Genomic DNA, 20,872 nt, shown 5'->3' with positions numbered 1-20,872 from the left:
CCTCTTTCTTCGGGTACAGAGGGGCCGGCAGGGACAGGCGCGGTGGTTTCACCACCGCCGGGCTGGGCTGTGCCCGCCCGGCCGCTGTGGGCGCGGTGGGGGATGGAGGAACGGTGTCGGGAGAAAGAAGGGCGTCGGAGCCCCCTCACGTGTCACCGCGTTCGGACGGGAAGCTCGGGCAGCGCTGTCATCTCACCCGGGCCCTGGTGCGCTGTTTGCCTGGTGCCCTGCTCCCGGGGCGGGTGGGTGTGAGTTGCTCTTTTGACAAAGAGAATTTGCGTGCGTTGAGTCGTTGCGGTCCGAGGGCCAGTTCTGCTGGGGCAGAGCCCTCGGGAAGAGAGCGGAGCTGCAGAGTGCGTGTCCCTGTCTGTATGAACCCGGGATGGCTCTGGTGAGGGCTGCAAAAGCAGCGGCCTCAGAGCAGCGCTGCCTGCCACAGGGGGACAAGGAGCGAACTCCTTGTCAAGGAGTTGTAGGCTTCAAAAACGTGCTCGTTGCAGAGTTCCTGTTTCCCATCAGTGTTTTGGTTACGGTGAGAGTGAATCCAGGGGTAGAGATTCACGTTCTGCACTGCGGGGTTCGCTTCTGTGGATTTCAGTGTATCCTGTAGTGTGCTGATAGACTGAGACTTTACTCATTGGGGTCTGGGGGGTTAGAGATCTGCTCGTGGTTAGGATAACATTACATACAAACTGGAGCTTTTGAAGGAACACACAGATACAGCGGAGTTGCTCCTGTGTTTTGATTGAGGCTGACTTTTGTTTTTGGAGCTTCCTGTCTAAGATACTCCTCCAGTAAGATCGTATGGATTAATAGAACTCTTACAGTAGCAGTGTTATCAGCTAATTGCTTTGCTTTCCCTATGCTTACTCTGTCTTGTGCAGACTATATGACATACATAATGTTTTCTTACTGTGTTACACCGAGTATTACATGTAGTTGCATCAGCCCCACTGGTGGGGGACATCTGATGTCGAGAAGAGCAGAAATCTCTGCAATTGCTTTTAAATCCTTCATGGAAATAACAAAGAATAAGAAACCCCACTGAAATAGCATGCTTGATGGTAGTCAGCTGCTCTAAATAACCAAGACTGCGGGGGATTCCATTGTCAGGAAAGCGTGTTTGGGAATTTTGGAGTTTGCCACCAGCTAGCTGTGATAAATGCTGTTCTAGCCTTCAAGAAGTGTACTGGTCCTTACGGATGTACTTCATTGTGCCCATTTTATTTTGTTTTTTTAAAGGCAGTCTTATTGTTGCCTGCTTATTCTTATTAATAGTGCTATTGTTTTGAGGTACCTGGAATTAGAATGCCTTTTAAAAAAAAAAAAAAAAGGCTGCTTCTGATGTTGCTCCTATCAGCATGGTTTGCCAGGTTCTGTGGTTTCCTGTAGTGCCTCCACTTGATCTCAGCAATGGCTGAGAGCTTTATTTCAGCCGTGCAAATCAGCTGCTTTAACTGGATGTGGCCATACCTTCTCTTCTGTGTCCCTCAAAAGCAGCGTAGAAACAAGGCTCCTGGTTTTTGCATTTAGAAATGTGATGAGGACTGTGTGCGCGTGCCGGTGGCGGCTCCTGGCAGTGGCACAGCAGAACTGCGGGGCGAGGTGTGGGTGACTCCCAGCTGCACAGAGAGCTGTGCTAGGAGCTTGCTTTGCCACTTTGGTGTAGCTTCCTCTTCCAGTGCCCTTTCATTAGTTCCAGGGTTTGTTTATTTATTTATCTTTCACTGAGACTCATAAATAAATCAGGAGCTCAGTAGGAAGGGATAAATATTTCATAGCCTGTCCTTTATTTGCTTCCAGCAGGCAGTGGTACCTTGCCATGCTTGTTCAGGTTACGTTACGTTTGCTAATTTGGAAGAATGCTTTTTGACCAGACTCCCCAACAAGAAAGCGCAACGTAAAGCAATGAATGCTTTTTGATACTTTTGAGCTTTTCAAAATGATCTTTTAATATTTTATAATTCACAAGGAACGCCAAACAGTGTATTTTTGAGATGCAGGGAACTGCTTTGCATGCAGGAGCTCCACACAGCTGAAATTACATGCGACTTCAGAGGATCCGTGGCCGAGGCGGCACTCTGTGCTGACTGCCTCGAGACAAAGCAGCTGTTTCTGGAGGTGAAAAGAAAAAGCCAAAGCACTGAGAAGATTCCAAGTTAGAGACTGAAGTGAGGAGTAGCATGGGTTGTCCTGGTGACCGTGCCACCTGCTGTCTGTACAGCAACTAGCTGCAATTAAATTTTGCGTTCGTCCACAAACCAAATCCCTTGTTTTGTCTTAGATTTTATTTTGCTCAGCCCTTCTGTAAGTATATATGATGTTGGCTTTTTGGTCTCCTGCAAGGTGTGCAGAACTGCCTGCAGTCAGCTGCAGTGGCTTCTCCTCCTTCGCTTGTAGGCGGTTTTAAGTCCACGTTTGTGTGTAATGTCTGTAAGTGTGTTTGTCTTTGCGTGGCATGTTGAGGGAATAGCTGGCTGGGACACCAGTTGAAGTTCTTCTTTCGTGACTTACTGCTGACATGTGTTTCTTGCACGTGAGGCTTTCCAGTGAGGACCTTTTTCCTGTTTGGCAGCACAGCACGTGCTCCCATTTAGAAGGAAGGACTTGCATTTGCCATTATAATTTTGGTTGAATTTTCAACAGTTCCTCCTCCAGGTGTGCCTGGTGCTTAATACTTGGATACTTTTCTGCAAACCACTGTTTTTCTTGTACTTAGATGTAACTGAGAAAACAGCCACTGCATGATTTTGTGACGCATACCATTTTTTGGGGGGGTGGGGAAGGCAGTGGGGTCTCATGGGCAGTTTATTTCCCTGCAGAAAATAGTTACCAAGGAGCTGAGGACTGTTTTCTGGTGCGTTTCATGGTCTTGCTGAATCAGATGCTTCCAGCAGGAGATGCTTATTCATTCTGCAGTGCTCGAAGGCCCAGCCTGAGCTCGCAGACCGACCTGTTACCGACCTGCGCAGGTGCTGGAAGCTCTCCTGTGGGTGACATGGATGAGTCAAAGCCATTTTTGTTCTGTTATGGAGATCTGTTCCTTCGTAGCTCTGCAGTGTGAGCTGTGAAGTGTTGGGCTGTGTTAATGTCGCTGATGTCTCTGAAACGCGCAGCAGCAGGTGGGGGTGCTGACTGTGATGGGAGGACTGTGGCTGGTGGAGCTGGCGTGCGGTGGAGGCTGCTTTCATCCATTGATGTTCATGTTCCCTTTTCTCCCTCTTCCTCTAGCTTCATGTTTCCCGTGGCAGGCGCTTTGGGCCCCCCTCAAGGTATGTATGGATGTGATGCTCTGAGCACTAAGTTGGTTAACATCTCTAAAGGTAACGAACTTTAAGTAATCTCTGCTCAGTGCTGCTGCTCACAGTGTGATTAAGTGAACTCCTGAGCTGGTCGTCCCCTTCAGTTCAGTGCTGCTCAGCTGAATCTTGCAGCTGTTTCTAAAGCTCTCTCTGCAGTGCTAAAGAAGCAGAGTGCTAGGTTAAAGACCCAGGAAAGTGATACTTCTGGTGTGTTTGACCCTGAATTTGCTTTTAAGACTTTTATATTATTCTGAATGTGGCATTTAACCTCTTTATGCTCCTTCTGCCAGCTGTGCATACCTGTATTGTGTGGATGCTGCAAGACTTGGTCAATATTTACAAAGCTCTGCAAGACCTCGGGATAGCAGTCACAACCTGTGTGAAAGTGCTCATACAATAGGAGAGCCCCAGCCTTAAATTACTTTTGTTCTCATTGCTGTTGCAGCGCTGTTTGTTTAATTAATGGAAAATACAGAGAGAACTTGAAGAAGTGATGGTTTCCTTATAAAACATGTTGGAAGCTGATTTATGGGTTATTTCTGAGCTTGCTGCATCCCTCCTGGAGTGCCTTTGCATGTGATGTTCAGCTGCAGGCAGTTAGAATTCTCTCGTGGGGTGCTGATAGCAAGTGTGAGTTTCTTCTCGGTGTCTCCCAGGATAGCAAAACATACAAAGATCCTGAAGCGTAATTGATTTGGCTTCGTTCTGTGAATGACTACATTTCAGTTTGATTTCTCAAGTTTTATTCAAATTTATCTTTGACTGGCAAATATTTTAACCATTCCAATCTGTGTGGTGGGCTCATTGACCTGGGCACAAGTTATTCAGCCAGCTCAGAGCAAGCAGTCGTGCTGTGAAAATGGTGCATGGGTTTATTTCCTGAGGCTGATCTTGAATAGCTCCCACTTTTAAAGTCTTCACTTTTAAGAGTAACGGGCAATTAATTACCAGCAGCAGTCAACTTGGTTGATTAAATCTCATTAGTTGGAACTGACCCTGTGAAGATTGTATGGGAAGAAACCCACAGAGAATCCTTCAGGTGGTGGGAGGGTTCATCTGCTTGGCTGTGGGAAAGTCTGTAACATCTCTTCCCTTAGCCCAACCTGTAGCTAACTTCAGAAAATTCCTTGGTGCCTGCCCTGCAGCCTGGTTTTTACTTCTGAAACAGTTGAGCAGGACCGATTTCTTTGTTCTTCCTTTACTTTGCTAGGGTGGTTTAGTTCAGATATTAAATTAAAAAAAAAAAAAAAAGCTTTAACACAGTGTGCTCGCCTCACCGTGTTTAATGTTTTATTACAGGGATGATTCCAATGCAACAGCAAGGATTTCCAATGGTTCCCGTCATGCAGTCCAACATGCCGGGCATGATGGGAATGAATTATGGCTCTCAGATGCCTCCTGGACCCATGGCCATGCAGGTGTGTGCTGATGAGACGTGGATTAAAATGAGACACTCCTTCTTTTGCTTTGGTTTTACATCCTTACTGCTAAGGTGGCACGCTGCGAAGCATTTCGTGAGCCCCTTGTAAGCTGATACACACTGGTGGTGACCAATTCACTAAATTATTTATTCATTTATTTCTTCGTAGCTCAAATCTGAAGTAAGTAGAACTGCATTTGAGTGCAAGTGCCAATTCATAAACTTTCTTTTTAAAAACCTTGTTGCAGGGAGCAAGTGTATAAGAGAAATGCGCTGCATTGTCTCACATGAGCAGTTTTCCCACTTGTCCTACTTCCTCTGTAACAGTCGGTTTTTCCTTGCTTAAAGCAGCTTTGTCTTTAACTGTGCTGTTGCTAATTGAAGAATAAGAACAAAGTATGAGGAACCAGTACTATATTTTCTCTTTTTTTAATCGTTTGTTTTCTGTTTAGTACCATCTGTGCTTATGTACAGATTTGCATTTTGCTGAAATTTTATGTATTGCCAAAGGTTTATAACCAAATTGCTGTCTCAAATTGAATTTATTATATCTTGCCGTCTCCTTATGCTCTCCTCTCACTTCCCACCCCCACCTGGACGTTACTAAATTAATTTTGTAAAATTTATAGCAGGAAGATGGTTTTATGAGAGCTAGTCTAAAAATAATAGCGTTTGTTCTCTGCCTATGTGTTCTGATAGCTAAAACAAAATGAATGATAATAGAAGTAATTTAATTTCTGGCTCCTTCTATATTAGGCAAGCTTTGCTTCTGCCACCGTACCAGAATGTGTTTATCATCAAATATTTCTCCTGTGCATGCAGTCCATTTGGCTCAGTCTCCCAGTGACCATTGCTGTATATTTTCTGCTCCCGGTGGACACCCAGCTACATTTTTTTCTTTTTTTCTTTTTCTGCAATTGTAGCTCGTTGTTGAGAGGGAAGAGTGCCACCTACTGAATGACTGCTGCCTTGTTCTGTAACAGCTAGTCCAGATTGCTCATCTAAGTAGTCGTTATGCTCTGAATTTTATGAGATCTACCCAGTTTGTCATTTAGCAGGATGTAATTGTCAGTGGCTGGGCTTTGTTTGTGGAGGGAAAAAAAAAAATCTCGAAGCTGTATTATTTATTTTGTTCTAGGGTGGCATGCCCTTAGGGCCAATGCCAGCCACTGGAATGCCTTACATGGGACAGGCTTCCTTCTTAGGAATGCGCCCGGCAGCCCCGCAGTATACCCCTGACATGCAGAAGCAGTTTGCAGAGGAACAACAGTAAGTGATGCTTTATTTGCTCTTGGGAAATTATTCTCCTTATTTATTTATTTATTTATTTATTTATTTTTAAGGGGGAGATGTGGTCTGGAAGTGTAGTCCACAGAGCAAACATTAATGCTCGTTTCTCTAGAAAAGTAGTTCATTTAGTATTGTGGAATAGTTTTGAGATAATTCCATTGCACTTGAAGGCAATCTATAAAATTAACAGTGGCTGTTAAACAGTTCTGAGGAAAAGTAGGCTTGTGCACCAAGCTGTCTGAATTTGAATCAAAAGAAATGGAAAAAATCTAGCAGAAGTTGGATGTGGAAATTGTAATGGAAAAATTGGTTTTAGATTTTTTTAATCATTTTGCTTCAGAAAGAGGTTTGAGCACCAGCAGAAGTTCTTAGAAGAAGAACGAAAGCGGCGCCAGTTTGAAGAGCAAAAGCAAAAGCTGAGGCTCTTAAGCAGTGTGAAACCTAAGGTAGGTCCTAAACAGGAAGGGCAGGGTTTGTTTCCTTGAGGCTGTTTCAATGGCATTTAATGGGTGCTTTATTTTGGCAAGTGAGTGGGGAACTTGCATGACATATCTGATCTTGGAAAGTGTCTGGAATATTCAGTCCTCTGCACACTCTTGTTGCAATGCATGAAAATCAACTTTTCAAAAATAAATTTAAACAAACCTGGCATGTAACATTTGGGAACAGATGGAGATTTGTAGAAAAGAGAATGTTTGGTGGCCTGTTTGTTAACTTTATCCAAGGTTTTGGACCCTTCCAGTGAGCTCTGAGGCTCTTATCTGTAAGACTACAGCTAACTGAATAACGTTTATGAATTGTTTCTGTACATAACGTGTCTGTCAGAAGACTGAGAGGTGCTGTTATTGTGTAGCCTGCAAAATACATGCTTTCTAAATATGGAAGTTACTGTTAATATGCTTCAGATGTTGCTGGAGAAAGAAGGGTTTAATCTAACAGCAGGAAGTGCTAAATCTTGTACTGAACAAGTGTGGATATTGGAAGCAAACTGAATTGTGCTGTGATTTTTTTCAAAATGTTTCAGACAGGTGAAAAGAGCAGAGATGACGCACTGGAGGCTATTAAAGGAAATCTGGATGGTTTTTCTAGAGATGCTAAAATGCATCCAACACCGGCATCGCATCCAAAAAAGCCAGGTTTGTCATTTTCCTCTCTTCCAGCTGAAAATAAAACTAAGATTTGAAATCCTTGGCAGAAGGAACCAATTAAAAGAAGTGTTTTTATTTAGTGATACATAGCCAATGTATTAATGTTTTGTAAATGAGTGTCATCCTAACAACTGTTCACTCACTTGGGGTGAAATATTAGATTTCAGCTTTTATTGGAAAACTTGATAATCTTTAAAAGAAAATGTAATATGAAATGCTTACTGTGAAATATCATGGGAATTGATAATGGATGTTAAGCCCAGTGTTAATAACTTTCTTTATACTTCCATTTTAACTCTTATAATTGAGTTCTTTTCTTGTCAAAGCATTAATTAATGTTTTGCAGGGTGCTTTTGAAGCCGAGAAGTGCTATATAAGTGTTAAGAATGATCAAAACCTTGTGTAAAGACTTCAGAGTACTGTAATATCTTTTTTTTTTTTTTTTTTTTTTACCATTCCCTGGGCATGGTCAAATCAAAGCCTTTGGTATTCTCTCTTCTCAGTAATTACTACATTTGTAACAGTCATTACTAGAAATTTCTTTTGGGTTAAAACATAGCTTGCTCTGTGTAGTCTGAAATGAAACTTATCTGGACAAGGATTTTCACATTTTAAATCTTTATCTCCACTGTGGATTTGCTCTTTGATAATTCTGAAGTTCCAAGTGATTTTTTTTAACATTCTCCCATTGTTTGTTAAATTTCCCATCCAGCTTTCTTAAAATGGGTATCTAAGAAGGGATCAAGCTGAAAACTGTCTAAAGGAACATTACATTTATTTTGTATCTCATGATTTATTATTGAGTTTCTGAGGATAAAACACTCCTTTGAGGGGCAACGTCCCCCTTGCCTTGGCATCCACCCAGCATGTCTAGTTTGAAATATTTCCTCTTGATTTGTTTCAACCCAATCTGTTTAAAACAAATAGAATACTTCCATAGTTGGTTTTAAGAACCAAGATTCAAGTATTTACATCTGGGAGAGAAGATGCGTGGTTGGAAGAGGCTGCTCAGCTTTACCTTATGTGTTTGCTATGCTGGCAGTAGTCACTATTCTCATCTCTGTCAAATAACACATCCACTGCTGTTTCTCCTCACTCATTTGCTATTTATAGCTAGTGTTTGCCTTTTTCCCCACTTTTCCACCTAAAAACTTTCCTCCTCATCACTTTGCACTGTGTGTTCATTCCATTTTACAGATCATCCCACATCATCATCCCATTCTGCTGTATCTGTTTCCCACTCTGCTTTTCTCGATGATGAAGAATTTAGTGACTTTATACAAGGGCCTATTGACAGCCCCAGAGCAGTGCCTCAGCCCACCTCTCAGCCTTTTCAGCCTTTCCATTCTGCCACTGAGGCTGGACAACTGCTTTCAGAAAAGGCTGTGGTCCAGCCTCTCCCTCCAGCCCAGACTCCAGTGTTATCCATCCTGCATGGTACAACTGGGCAGGTTCCCTATTTTCCTACCTCTGCATCTTCACCCAATATCCATAAAACAGGTAACTGAAGTTTTATTTTATTTTATTTTCATATTATCACTTTTTGTTGTAAAGCTACAGAGAATCTTTACCTATTTTGTTGGTATTTTTTTTTCCTTCAGTCTGACTGAAAGATACAGGCAATGAAGTAGAAGCCTGCTGATCCATGGGGAAAGATGTCCCCTTCCTGCTTTCCTTAGAACTGCACTGTAAAAGCAAGTTGTGTGGATTTAAGGATGCTAAATATGCATCTGGGTGATCTCAAGCGTGTTAAGTCTTGTGTGCTAGCATTGTATGAAGTCTCTGTAGTAGAATAGTTGAAATGATGGTATAAAAAATAATTATTTATAACACATCATGTGCTGATGTGGGTGTGCTTCCTCTCTTGGAGGCTAAGCAGATGAAGGTAAGATTAACGTGAAGAACTTAGCATATATAAGCAAGTATTTGACCTGAGCATTAAGTCATGCTTTTGCATGATCCAGGTGGTTATGTAACGGTATCCCTAATGCAGGAAATGGTTTCATCTATTCCCTACATGTTTCTTTCTGTTAGTTGAATTTGTTGTGTATGCGTGGCAGGTGAAAGGCAGAATCAGGCCATAAAGGTGTTTGAGCAGGGTGGTGCTACTGCTCCGAGATGGCACAGGTACTCGTCTTGATAATCTGTTGGTAGTACCAATAATATTTCTTCTTTGAAGGCGTGGAATTGCGATCTGGGTGGTTAATAACAAAATATAAATACTTCCTCCTGCTGTTCATTCAGGCTCTTCCTTGGAGGAGAAAGTCTTAGATAATGGCTCAAATGAATCTGAACAAGAGCAAACCAAACTTAAAACATCCGAAGTTGGGCACAAAGCCTCGGCTGCGGGCCAAGCTCATCCCAGTCTAGCCATCAGTGACTGGGCTCTTGTAGGTGGATGTGAAAGTGGTACCACTGCTGCAGAGGTGCACAAGGCTTCAGAACAAAACATAGCAATTGAAGAGTGTGGTGAGCAAATGAAACATTTGACGGAATTTAATAAGTTGCTGCTTGAATGCTAACACTCTGTACACTAATTCTAAGACCAATTCTGCATAATTTTGCTCTGAATGCCTGCTTGAATAATATACCAGGGCCTCCTGCTCCTTGCTAAGAGTAACAGCTGTGATTTTGCTCTGGACTTTCTCCACGTGAGTTTACTGCTGTAATCACTTTTAACACGTTTGTTTAATCAGGTTTTCTGTTTTGCAATATTCTGCCCTCTTTCTTGGAGAAACAGATATGCTCTCTAAAATCTTCATATTTACTTCCCAGACACTTGCCACTTGTAGTGTTACGTCTAAAACTACTTGTATTTTAGAGATAATTTCAAAAGCTGCACCAGCTTTAGTTCCTGTTTGGATTTTATTACTGATGACTACGGTGTGCTTGGTTAGTGAAGTTAGTGTAGTGGAGAAGAAAGTAACCAGCTGACAAAGTTGTGGCAGATCACGTGGAAGTCTGTAGTAGTGAAGACAGCATGGTGTCTTCTGGACCTGAAGTGTAGGAACAATGAGGCAAAGGGTATCTTTTGGTGAGCATGGGAATAGAACTTGCTAAGATTCAGTTTGATGGGCTCTTTGTGTGTTTCCCCGCTAAGGATTTTCTGGTGGAATGTTGTGAGTGGTTCTTATGCTTCCCTTTGGATAGGTATGAATTTGTTGTTCCACCAGTAGCCCTAATAGTAATGGGAAGGCTCGGGTTACGTTGCACAGAACTGCTGCTGTTATGCAACTGTAAGAGACTATGAGACTTGAGCTTCCATGCAACTAGAAATTTGGCAAATGAGGAGCTCCTTGTTTCTTTGTGTATATAGCAGAATTCTTGCTGCTACCCCAAATCATTCTAGTCATTATGTTGAAATACATTATGCAGTAGCTGTTTTTCCTCTGAAAACTTTGCCTGAAACGCTAAACGATGCTGACAAGCTAAGGTCTAGTGTCAAAGACTTCTGCACTCTGAATCTGTATGTCTTAATACAACTGTGTCTTTCTTTTTCTTACTAAATGGAATGCCTTTAGGAGTTGGAGTATTCCCTTCCCAGGACCCAATTCAGCAAATGATGCCTCCTTGGATTTACAACGATAGTTTGGTCCCAGGTAAACAAGAAAAGTGGACATTTAGCTAAGTGGGCAATGTGAAGTGTGAATATGTGTGGTTACATTGCCTTTGTTGATTGAAGCATTTTTCTTCAGTCATCAAATGAATCTGTGTTTTTGCTAAGATCCATGTTTATAGTGTTCATCTGCATTCGAAGAGAGGATTTTCTTCAAGCATGTTAAACATTTAATCTGGAATTGTTATGAAAGCAGATCACATAGTAGAGGTTGCTGTTAAAACTGCTTTCATGGGTAGACTGCTTTTGGCATCTCTTCTAATTAAGCAGGTTTGCTTCTTAAGGCTATTTACCTTACACATGCAAATAACATGGGAAACATAGAATGGAATGCTGCAGTCAATATTGATTATGCTGAAGCTGAAATACACGAAGCTGTTAGGACTATCTTTTAATGTGGATTATCCCACAGTTTCATTACAGAAATGTTTTGAAATAAAGCGCTAACTATATTTTATATAAAATACTTTTCTTGTTTGTTTAAACTTGTGCATAAAGGGCTCCCACTAACATGTTTAGATGTGCTTGAACGCTGTTGCCTTACCTTACACTCTTGCATGTTACTAATTTGATTTAAGAATTTGATATAGAAAAGCGATCTTAAATTTGCTTGAAAAAAGCAATTTGCCTGACTAATACTGCCTCCTTCGTAACAGAATTGTATAAGAAAATTTTAGAGACAACTTTGACTCCTACTGGAATAGATACAGCTAAGCTGTATCCCATTCTGATGTCATCTGGACTGCCCAGAGAGACCCTTGGACAAATATGGGCTCTAGCCAATCGAACCACCCCCGGGAAGCTTACGAAAGAAGAGCTCTACGCTGTCCTGGCGATGATAGCAGTAACTCAGGTATGACTAAGGCTTTGGGGATTAGTGTGCAAAGATAGCTCCCTTGCCTAATCCACCATTATTGCGTATCACCCTAGGTGGGTAGTATACCACACCTGTAATAAAAATACTACTTTGCTGAAATCCAGAGGGGAAACTTCCCTTGTAACATCAAGAGGACTGTAATTACATCCCTGTACTTACATCCCAGTTTCTCCTTTCTTTAATGTCAATTGAATGTGATTCTTACATATACCCACCAAACAGCAGTATATGTGTGTATTTCTAGTGGAAAACACGAAATGTTTTTCTTCTGTTGCTAACACAACTGATCTCCTCAAACTGTATGGATTCTGTATCCTTTCAGTCTGCGAATAACAAGTGCGTAACAAGTAAACTTGTTATTTTTCTCCTGAACCAGTGGAGCATGAACTTTGGGCTTCTGTTGTCTGTCAGCATAGCATCATCTCTTACCAGATTATTTCCAAATACCAGCCCTGTACGAAATCTAAGACTTAAGTATCTTGAGCAATAAAGATCCAAGCTGATCTTATGGAACTGGTGTGTATAGTACCCACCTGCTTTAGCATGGCTTTTCTTGCCAGTACGCACTAGATTGATTTACTGGAAGCTGAACAAGAATGCTGTCAAATGCCTCTGCTCAGCCAGTAGGTTGTCATTACCCTCGTAATAACCCCAGCACCCAGGCTGTTGGATAGGATTCACTGATTTAGTATAGGGTCTTGGTCATGTTTTTTTGTTTTAGAAGATTTAATTGAAGCTCGAATGAAACCTTGCTCTTTCTTAGTTTCAGTAATACAAGCTCAAAATGGGAGTGAGTGCAGTATGTCTTTCTGCTGACGTGTCCCGTATGGTTGTCTTTGCTTTTTCTGCCTTTGCAGAGAGGAATACCTGCAGTGAGTCCCGACATGTTAAACCAGTTTCCAGCTGCCCCCGTCCCCACTTTGTCTGGGTTTCCGATGCCGCTGCCTGCCACAGTGAGCCAGCAGCCCCTGCTGCCCGCGGGGCCGCCCGTCTCCATGCCCCTGAGCATGGGGCCGCCCGTGATGGGCATGGGCATCACGGCAGCAGCACCAGCGGGCGGAGCTGCAGCACCACCAGCAGGAGCTTTTGTGCCCTCCTACCCACCCAGCCAGGTGAGAGCTCTGCGTGGCTGATACGGGCCTGCAGGGAGAACTGGCCTGTGTCAGAGCTGCGTAGTGGCTTTAAATAAACCCCAAGGTGCAGGTGAAGCGGAGGCACACTGACCATACTAAGTTTGCTCACTAATGTTGAGAATGTTGTGGGTTTTTATTTTATTGTAGTTCATTTTTTAAGTGGATCGCGTTGCTATGAACTGCTTTCATGCTGTATGACAATTTGGAAAGGCAACAGTGTATCAATTTACATATTCTTTGCAATGTAGGTAGCAAAACCAGAAGATGATGACTTCCAAGAGTTTCAGGATGCTTCGAAGTCTGGCTCCCTAGATGACTCTTTCACTGATTTCCAAGGGGATGGAGCTGGCTCCTCCAAAGCATCCAGCTCGCAGCACCAGAGCAGGTAGTAGATCTTTTGATTTCCACTCCTTTAGTATTTTAGAATTCTTTTAAGAAATTAAATGTTTTCCTCTTTTGTGGGTAGCTCTCTAGCCTGTAATTTTCTTTTGTCAGCTGACTTCTCTGACAATTTCTTTTGAAGATTGTTACAACTACAATTAGGCTTTCTAAATCAAAAATGACATTTGATGTGCCATAGGTGGTTGCCTGTTCTTTACTGTTCCAGTTGCCATGCTGAGGTAAATTGCATATACAGGGCATGTGGATAGGTGTGCAAGTGTTTATATTATTGCATAGGCAATTGGAAGTTATTTCATACTGTGCATTCAGACAAAAATCTAACATAAAGCTATTCAGAAAGAATGCACAAGGATAGAAGAGTTCTGCCTTTGGTGTTGTATGCTTCCATTAATAGTCTGACCCAGTGTTTGGTGGAGTTGATAGGAACCATTTGCTGACACCAAGGCTGTTCTTCAGACCCTGAATAAGGAACCCAGCATTCATGTCAAGAGCATGACATGGTACTTTTATTAATTAGCATTCCAGTGGACAGGGTTTTTATTTCTGTGGTTCTGTGGCCAAGACATAAACTTCTGAGAGCTGACTATAAATCTGAATTGAAATCTCATTCAGTCTTCAGCAATCTTGGCTCTTCGTTTGGGAGACAGCCAAAAGGCAATTCTGAATCAGGCAAATTGGGCACAATAAAATGTGTACTTGCTGCCTTTGAGAGTTTAAAATTAATCTTTCAAAGTCCCATGACAATACAGTTTCAAAGTGTTGTTTAATCCTACTGCACGTGGCAAAATTTTACATAGTGCCCAGGTATCTAATTGTAGACATACTAATTTTCTGTGTATTGAACTGTTCTTAGTTGCAGACAGACCTTGTGCTTTGCAGGTAAGTAGTGATTACTAGATGCTTCCTCAGCAGTGATGTCAGCTGGGGATACTAAAACAGATTGCTCAGTGACACTGCCTAACGACGTTGCATGGAAGGGATTTAATTTTGCCAATGTCAATCAGTAGTGCCACGTGTATTTGAAGGGGCTCTAATTTAAGTATGTGTCATATATCATTTTGCAATAATAGCTATTCGGTTAGTGGAAGTTTCAACTGAAATGTTGTTTTTAAATTCCATGGTGGAAAGTAGGGGGTCATAAGGGGAAAAAAATAAAAGGTGTTTGTTTTTCATTGCAGCAGTTCTTTTTATCCAGTTGTGAAGCTGTAGAAGTGTTCAGTTTTGAATAAAGGTTACAATAAGCTGTAATCTCATTGCTTATGGAGCTTTATTTAAAATTTAACAGAAAAGCCATCTGTAGAGTACAGATGAATAACGATTACATTTGCCAAGGCTGCATATCTAATAGCCTGTTTCTCAGCGATGTGAAATTTAATTATTTTAACAGAAGCTATATTTTTTGACACTGCACTGTCTGTCTGCAAGCATCATCGACTGTCATTAGCACGTGTGTGCAAGTGCTAGGTGTGCGTGGTGCTTGTAGGCTGCTGGTAAGGAGATCTAAATGGCTCTAGAAAGATTCTTGCTTCAGGCCAAAGAATGCCATAGCAGTTCATTCATGTTTTCAATGTGCATAGTATTGAGTGACATATACTGGAGGTAAAATGCATCATTCATATGTGAAGGATGTTGTTCTGTAGTGCTGCAAATGATACTGATGCTTGTGTGAAGGGCAAGCAAGCATCTTCTAAATCTTTCAGCAGTTGCTAACGTGGTGTTAGGTTATGCTGGCAGTTTTACTATGTAAAGTAGCATGTGTTTATGTGCAAAGTACAAAGAAGTACATAAAGTAACTGTGGAATAATCCTGATACTACTGAATGGATGGCTGTCTAAACTCACTGATTTGCACTGACAGAAATACAGTGTTTTTAGGGTAGAAGCTTAAGGTTAGTGATCCAAGCTGTAGTCAAAATAAGAGGCTCCTTTAAATGAAACCTGGAAGTTTAGATCTGTTGTGGATAAATTAAGGATCTTTGCTTTTATCTCTTTTGCTTTTAGTGTTCCTTCTTTACTAATGCCACTCCCAGGTAACAAGACACTCCCATCAACTGATAAGTACGCTGTGTTTAAAGGAATTGCAGCTGAGAAGCCTGAAAGTACAGCTACTTTTGGAGGTAAAAGGGGAAAATATGCAACTACTCTGGGCAATTTATTACAGTATTTCGTATGTCTTGTTTTCAGCATTGATTAAAAGTTAATGTAAAAAATCAGAGTAATCATGCCAATGTAAAATTGACATTACTAATTCATGACAGCTTGATGTAAATGTATTTCCTTTTCTCACGTTTGCAAGATTCTGGAGACAAGTACAGTGCTTTCCGTGAATTGGAACAGCCATCAGAGAGCAAGTACGGAGGTAAGCGGGATGGGGTTTGGAGGTGGTCTTGATGTTTCTGTGATTTTTTTTTTTTTGTGTGGTTCTCCATGAACTGTAGAATTTCCATTGTTAGGTTTGCAGAATAATGGTCCCTCTGCTCCTCTAAACGATTTATCAGGAAATATCCTGGAAAGAATAGTACAGTGTGCTCTTGGAACAATCCGCAGACTGTGTTTCTGGAAGACGGGCGTCTCTTTTGGATGCTTCTGAGGTTCATTTTAAAATAACAGTGTGGTTAGAATTTATCTGTTTCAAGTCCGGATAAGCATATTCTTGGAAGAAGACGCTTCTGCGCAAAATTGCAACTTTTTTCTATTGTTAGGGCAAAGTTTAAACCTTTTATGACCTTTGCCATAAGAACAAATGTGGTCACTTATTTTGAAATGTGTCTAAGTGTTTTTTGTTGATTGGGAAAAGTAAAACCTAGATGGCATGTGAGATGTGATATCTGTGTAATTATACAAGCAGTCCCTCCGTAAGCTTTTTCCAGATCTGTGTATAACTCATTCATGCAAAATGAGTTAATTGTAAATTCTACTTTCTCATATTATCAGTAGACATATCAGCAGATAAATGCATTACAAATTTAATCTGACTTCCACAGGGTTATATTTTGGCCAGTATTTTGGTCTGTTGTCAGCAAACAATTTTATGCTCTAGGATAAGACTGCTTACCCTAGTTCATTCCTACTCTGTGTTCTTCAAAGGTGGAATTCTCAGACACTGAGTTTTTGAAACTCTTGTGATCTTCTGTGAAATTTTCATGTTCAGTACTTTTTTTAGGCTTAAATGCATGCAGTGCAACGAAATATGTCTGCGTATGTCCTAAAATATAGAAAATGACTGTATTTGCCTGCTATCCAGGTCTGACCATTCTTAACCCTTTCACCAGCTTACCTTTCTAATGGAAAAGTTTGCAATTCATCAGTAAGTGTAATTTGCTGTGATGTTCTAGTTTTGGTAAACAGAAATTTCACAAGTACTTGCACTGTCGTTGGGCCAAGTGAATTGGTTTGGAGGGAAGGGAGCGCAGACGGGTGTCAGGTACGGTCGTGGTCCTCCACTCCCTTTGTAAGGAGGAGTCTTTCAAATCTTGGTTAAACTAATTTGAAGTATGGCACTGTGTGGTGACTGAAGAATTGAAAGGTAATGGTGTATTTCTGAAATAGAACAAAATCTGCTTATTGGACAGCTGTAATAAAATGTACTCGTACTATGAAATTACAAGTAATCTAAGTAAATATATGCTGGTGAATGGGTTAAACAGCATTTGTCATGTTATTTGTCATGTTTAAAATAAATTGTCCATTTAAAAAAGAAATAGTGTATAAATAGGAAGAAAGTTGTATAGAACACCAAAATATTTAATGTAAATTCAGTGAAAACATTGCTACCTAACATTTAAGTAGTTTTACGTTATTATTGCACTACTTCATATTCAGTAAAAAGTTTAGCTGGGGGTTTCCACGTTCTGTGATTAATCATTTTATGATTAATCACTTTCTTGTGGAAGTCCAGCTCCAGGCTTCCTAGGAAAAATGCAGTCAGTCGTAGCAGAAGCAGGAAGGTGCCTGAGTTCTTGCATTTAGTGAGGCTGTTTGAAAGGCTTAAGGGTGTTTGTTTTTTTCTGGAATGACTATTAGAATCTCTGGCCTTGAAATGTGCGTAGCTCACAGATGTTGAGTTTGCAGTTCTGTGTGCATCCTGAGGTCTTAGTTTGTACAGTTTGCCTAAAATTCTCTGATGTGGCATGTGAAATAAGTTGCTTGCTTGCATGGTGTGAGTATGATGTACTTATTGTCACTGCAGTATCTTACTACTTTTTTTCATTGCTTCCCTATCAGGAGAGAACCTTGCAGAATTCAAGGCTGCAGGAACCGATGATGGCTTCACAGATTTTAAAACCGCTGACAGTATCTCGCCGTTAGAGCCGCCTACAAAAGACAAAACTTTTCCCACATCCTTCCCTTCTTTACCTGCCCAGTCAAAACAGCAAACACAAGCGAAGACCTCTTTGAATCTAGCGGACTTGGACCTTTTTTCCTCTACTGGAGAAAACAAGCAGCTGTCCTTTCCACCTGCGTTTAATGCTTCAAAACCATCCTCCATTCCGCCACCACCATCCACCGCTGCCCAGCCAGCACCTAGCAAAAGCTCAAGCTTAGCTGATGAGTTTGGAGAGTTCAACCTTTTTGGGGAATTTTCTAATAGCGCATCAGCCAGTGGACAAGATGACTTTGCAGATTTCATGGCTTTCAACAATAGCAGTGGGTTTTCTGAACAAAAACCAGATGACAAATACAATGCACTTAAGCCAGAGAGCAGCCCCGTTCCTCAGCCTGGCTCAGCTGTCAGCACAGTGAGGAGTGGGCAGAGCTCGGCCCCCGCCGCTACGCCCACCAAGTACGACATCTTCAAGCAGCTCTCTCTGGAAGGCTCTGGAGCAGGCTTTGAGGAGACGAAGGACAGCACGCTTTCCTCAGTGAAGAGCGATGATGATTTTGCCGATTTTCACTCAAACAAGTTTTCTTCCGTGTGCAGCAGCGCGGATAAGTCCCTGGTGGACAAAGTCGCAGCTTTTAAGCAGGCCAAAGAAGACTCCGCTTCGGTGAAGTCTCTGGATCTCCCCTCTATTGGTGGCAGCAGCGTTGGCAAGGAGGATTCTGAAGATGCGTTGTCTGTTCAGTTTGACATGAAACTGACTGATGTGGAAGGAGATCTTAAGCATGTCATGTCTGATAGCTCTTTGGATTTGCCAACAGTTAGTGGCCAGCATCCTCCAGCAGCAGGTGAGGAATTGGTTAGATTGCTCTGGTAACATAGGTGATGGAGATATCAGTATTCTTCTGTGTGCTAAGTTACAGTATTATGCACTAGTCTTTCAGTAGTGAAAGGCTTCTAAATCTGTGCACCTGCTAGCCAACAGCCCCTTAAACGGGCAGCATTTATTTCTTGTCTTAGGTGACTATAAATAGATCGAGCAGTTTGAACTCAATTCCCGTTTATTTTTGAGATTTGACAACATCATATTGCTGGTACCCGTTAGCGACTGTCACTTAAGGAGTTTGAGTGGAAAATTTTCTAATGCAAACAACATCGTTCCATTTATATTAGCAAGATGAATGGCAGAGTCTCACTTTAATCTCTTGGTTTCAACAAAGCATTCGGCTTGGGGTCTTAACCCACTCCGTGCTGCTGAAAGGGCAGGCAGTCACTCATATGTGCTGTTAGTGAAAAGCTGTCTAATCACCAACACTAGTGTATCTCCGTTCTGGGGGGGCTTCGTCAGTGTAGCCAGCGTTTTGAAGGACGACAGGTATCATGTCCACCTCTTAGAATTAAAACCCTCATTGGAATAATTGTGCAGAGGATCCGTAAATGCTGATGTCGTGATTGATGGCTTTGGGGCCTAAATCTAAAACCACAGGACTCCTATTTTATCCTTAACAGGCTTTTACCTTCTTTGATTTCCCTTTATGGAAGTACTCCTGAGAGAATGAATTAACCATCTCCAACCTGATTGCATATCAGGAAATTTCCCAAGTGTCCTGCTTCTTCTTTTCATACATACTGAGGAAGATAAGGTGTAGCTGAATGTTCTGTGGCCTTCAATAATATGGGAACCATTACTGTGTTCTAGGGACAAGTATGACGCAGTCAGAGGCGTTTCTGAACAGGGGGAGCATACAAACTGCAAACGTAAAAGCTGTTACTGCAAGAATTGGTAATTCTCAGATGAAATATTTCTTCCATTTTTGCAGATATGGGTAGAGAAAATATACAGTACTGTAATTTTGCATTATATGCTATTTTTAAGTAGGGGAGAGAAAACTAAGTTGGCAGCTTTGACGTGGAAGCTACTCTATAACAGGGTACAAAATATCAGGAATAACTTTATTAGCAGAGACATTTAATTTTCATATTACTGCTTGGTAAAATTCCAAGTTGAGCGAGCTGTCAAAAACGTAGCACCTACAGTGTATTCTTGAATGTTTACTTTGGTTTTGAAAGCACTTTTTCGTAATATTTTTCTAGCCTCTTTTGGTGGTAGCTTGACTTACGTAGCTCTTCTACAGTACGGGAGCTTTTGCCACAGAAATCAGTGTTGAACGATTTGCCCTTTGTGGCAGGAGAGCTTTTCTCGGTTTGTTTAGGGGGGTTAGGCGATCATGTGCTCGTTGCTAAACTTTTGGACTTTGGAGTATTAATTAGAAGCTATTTTTATTAAACTCAAACAAGTCTGTATTCTCTTATGGTGCCAAGCTAGGTGTTTTTTCCACGAGGAGAGTTTTACTCCATTATTTAATTCTGTTTGGCTCCCGTAGCGGAGCGTGCTCTGCGCTGTTACCAATACTCCTGTGCTCACGTGTTCCTTTGTGTATGTTGGATGCATCTCAAGCTATGAACTGCCGATGTTCAAGTCTTTTTTCTTCAGTTTACATGAGTCAAAAAGCAGATTTTTTTTTTTCCCCTCCACTTCTTTTGACCTGTAAATCTAATGTCAAAAGGGACAGTATCCCTTTGCAGTGCTCCCCGCTGGGAAGCGGCAGGCTGCCCGCCGGGAGCCGTGCTGTTTGCAGGCAATACGCGGCACCCCGAGCGACACGGAGCCGCGAGCGGGGGCTGCTGGGGGGCGGCTGGGCGTCCCTGGTGTGCCAGCACGGAGCTCTGCTGCCTGCTGAGCGTTGCCGTGGCGTGGCTGCGGGCAGGCCGGGTGGCTTGCTGGCGCTGGGAATCGCAGGACGTTGCCCGGCCGCTCCCGGGCGGCTGCGCTGGAGCTCTGCGGGAAGCGAGGCTTTCAGTTCTGCTCTCCGAAGGGGATACTGTCTCTTTAAACTTTGTTATAATTCTTTGTGTGGAAGGTAGATTATACTAATGTTGCCTGATTTCTCTTGCATATACTTTGTATAACCCTTTGAGCACTGCCTGCATGCCGTTAATTGAACCGGGCCGCTTCTTTTCGACCAAATTTATGTTTCACTCCGGGACTCGAGCATTTTTAATTAACGCCTCATCACTTCTATAAACCTAATTTGTTCTGCGTTCTGCCGAACGCTGCAGTCGGAGCGTACCTGCCTGGGGTATTCTCAAAGGGTTATCCACTTTGCTGCATTTACAAATCTGTAAAGTACCTTTTTCTTTGGCGTTACTGGAGATCTCTGTATATTTTAATCAACTTCAGGTTTTTTGCTGCTTTTCTAATGTCTAATTTCAACTAAACATTTCCTGTGTGAATGTGCCTTCTCGGATCTGCTTTGATATCTCTCTTCTGCAAGTATCGACCTGCATGCTTTATTCTGATAAC

The 20,872-nt window shown here is 41.9% G+C and overlaps 1 protein-coding gene across 7 annotated transcripts in view; it reads left to right on the top strand.

The window, feature by feature from the left end:
• Nucleotides 1-20,872, top strand: part of SYNRG (synergin gamma) — a 36,293-nt gene that overhangs the window by 343 nt on the left and 15,078 nt on the right. For 3 of the 7 annotated variants that reach the window (XM_021416187.1, XM_021416188.1, XM_021416186.1), the window contains exons 2-15: nucleotides 3,232-3,272; nucleotides 4,602-4,720; nucleotides 5,861-5,991; nucleotides 6,353-6,458; nucleotides 7,037-7,148; nucleotides 8,358-8,660; nucleotides 9,405-9,629; nucleotides 10,682-10,759; nucleotides 11,433-11,629; nucleotides 12,511-12,765; nucleotides 13,035-13,171; nucleotides 15,189-15,304; nucleotides 15,484-15,546; nucleotides 17,412-18,356. In XM_021416187.1, coding sequence (XP_021271862.1) covers nucleotides 3,232-3,272; nucleotides 4,602-4,720; nucleotides 5,861-5,991; nucleotides 6,353-6,458; nucleotides 7,037-7,148; nucleotides 8,358-8,660; nucleotides 9,405-9,629; nucleotides 10,682-10,759; nucleotides 11,433-11,629; nucleotides 12,511-12,765; nucleotides 13,035-13,171; nucleotides 15,189-15,304; nucleotides 15,484-15,546; nucleotides 17,412-18,356 — 2,828 coding nt within the window. The remainder of the gene's footprint in view (nucleotides 1-3,231; nucleotides 3,273-4,601; nucleotides 4,721-5,860; nucleotides 5,992-6,352; nucleotides 6,459-7,036; nucleotides 7,149-8,357; nucleotides 8,661-9,404; nucleotides 9,630-10,681; nucleotides 10,760-11,432; nucleotides 11,630-12,510; nucleotides 12,766-13,034; nucleotides 13,172-15,188; nucleotides 15,305-15,483; nucleotides 15,547-17,411; nucleotides 18,357-20,872) is intronic. The other 4 variants (XM_021416192.1, XM_021416191.1, XM_021416190.1 and 1 more) reach the window with 3 other exon arrangements.

The sequence above is a fragment of the Numida meleagris genome, chromosome 18 (assembly GCF_002078875.1).
Source record: "Numida meleagris isolate 19003 breed g44 Domestic line chromosome 18, NumMel1.0, whole genome shotgun sequence".
Lineage (NCBI taxonomy): Eukaryota > Metazoa > Chordata > Aves > Galliformes > Numididae > Numida > Numida meleagris.
The sequence above is the reverse complement of the archived record's forward strand: the minus strand, read 5'-3'. Positions and strand labels throughout refer to the sequence as shown.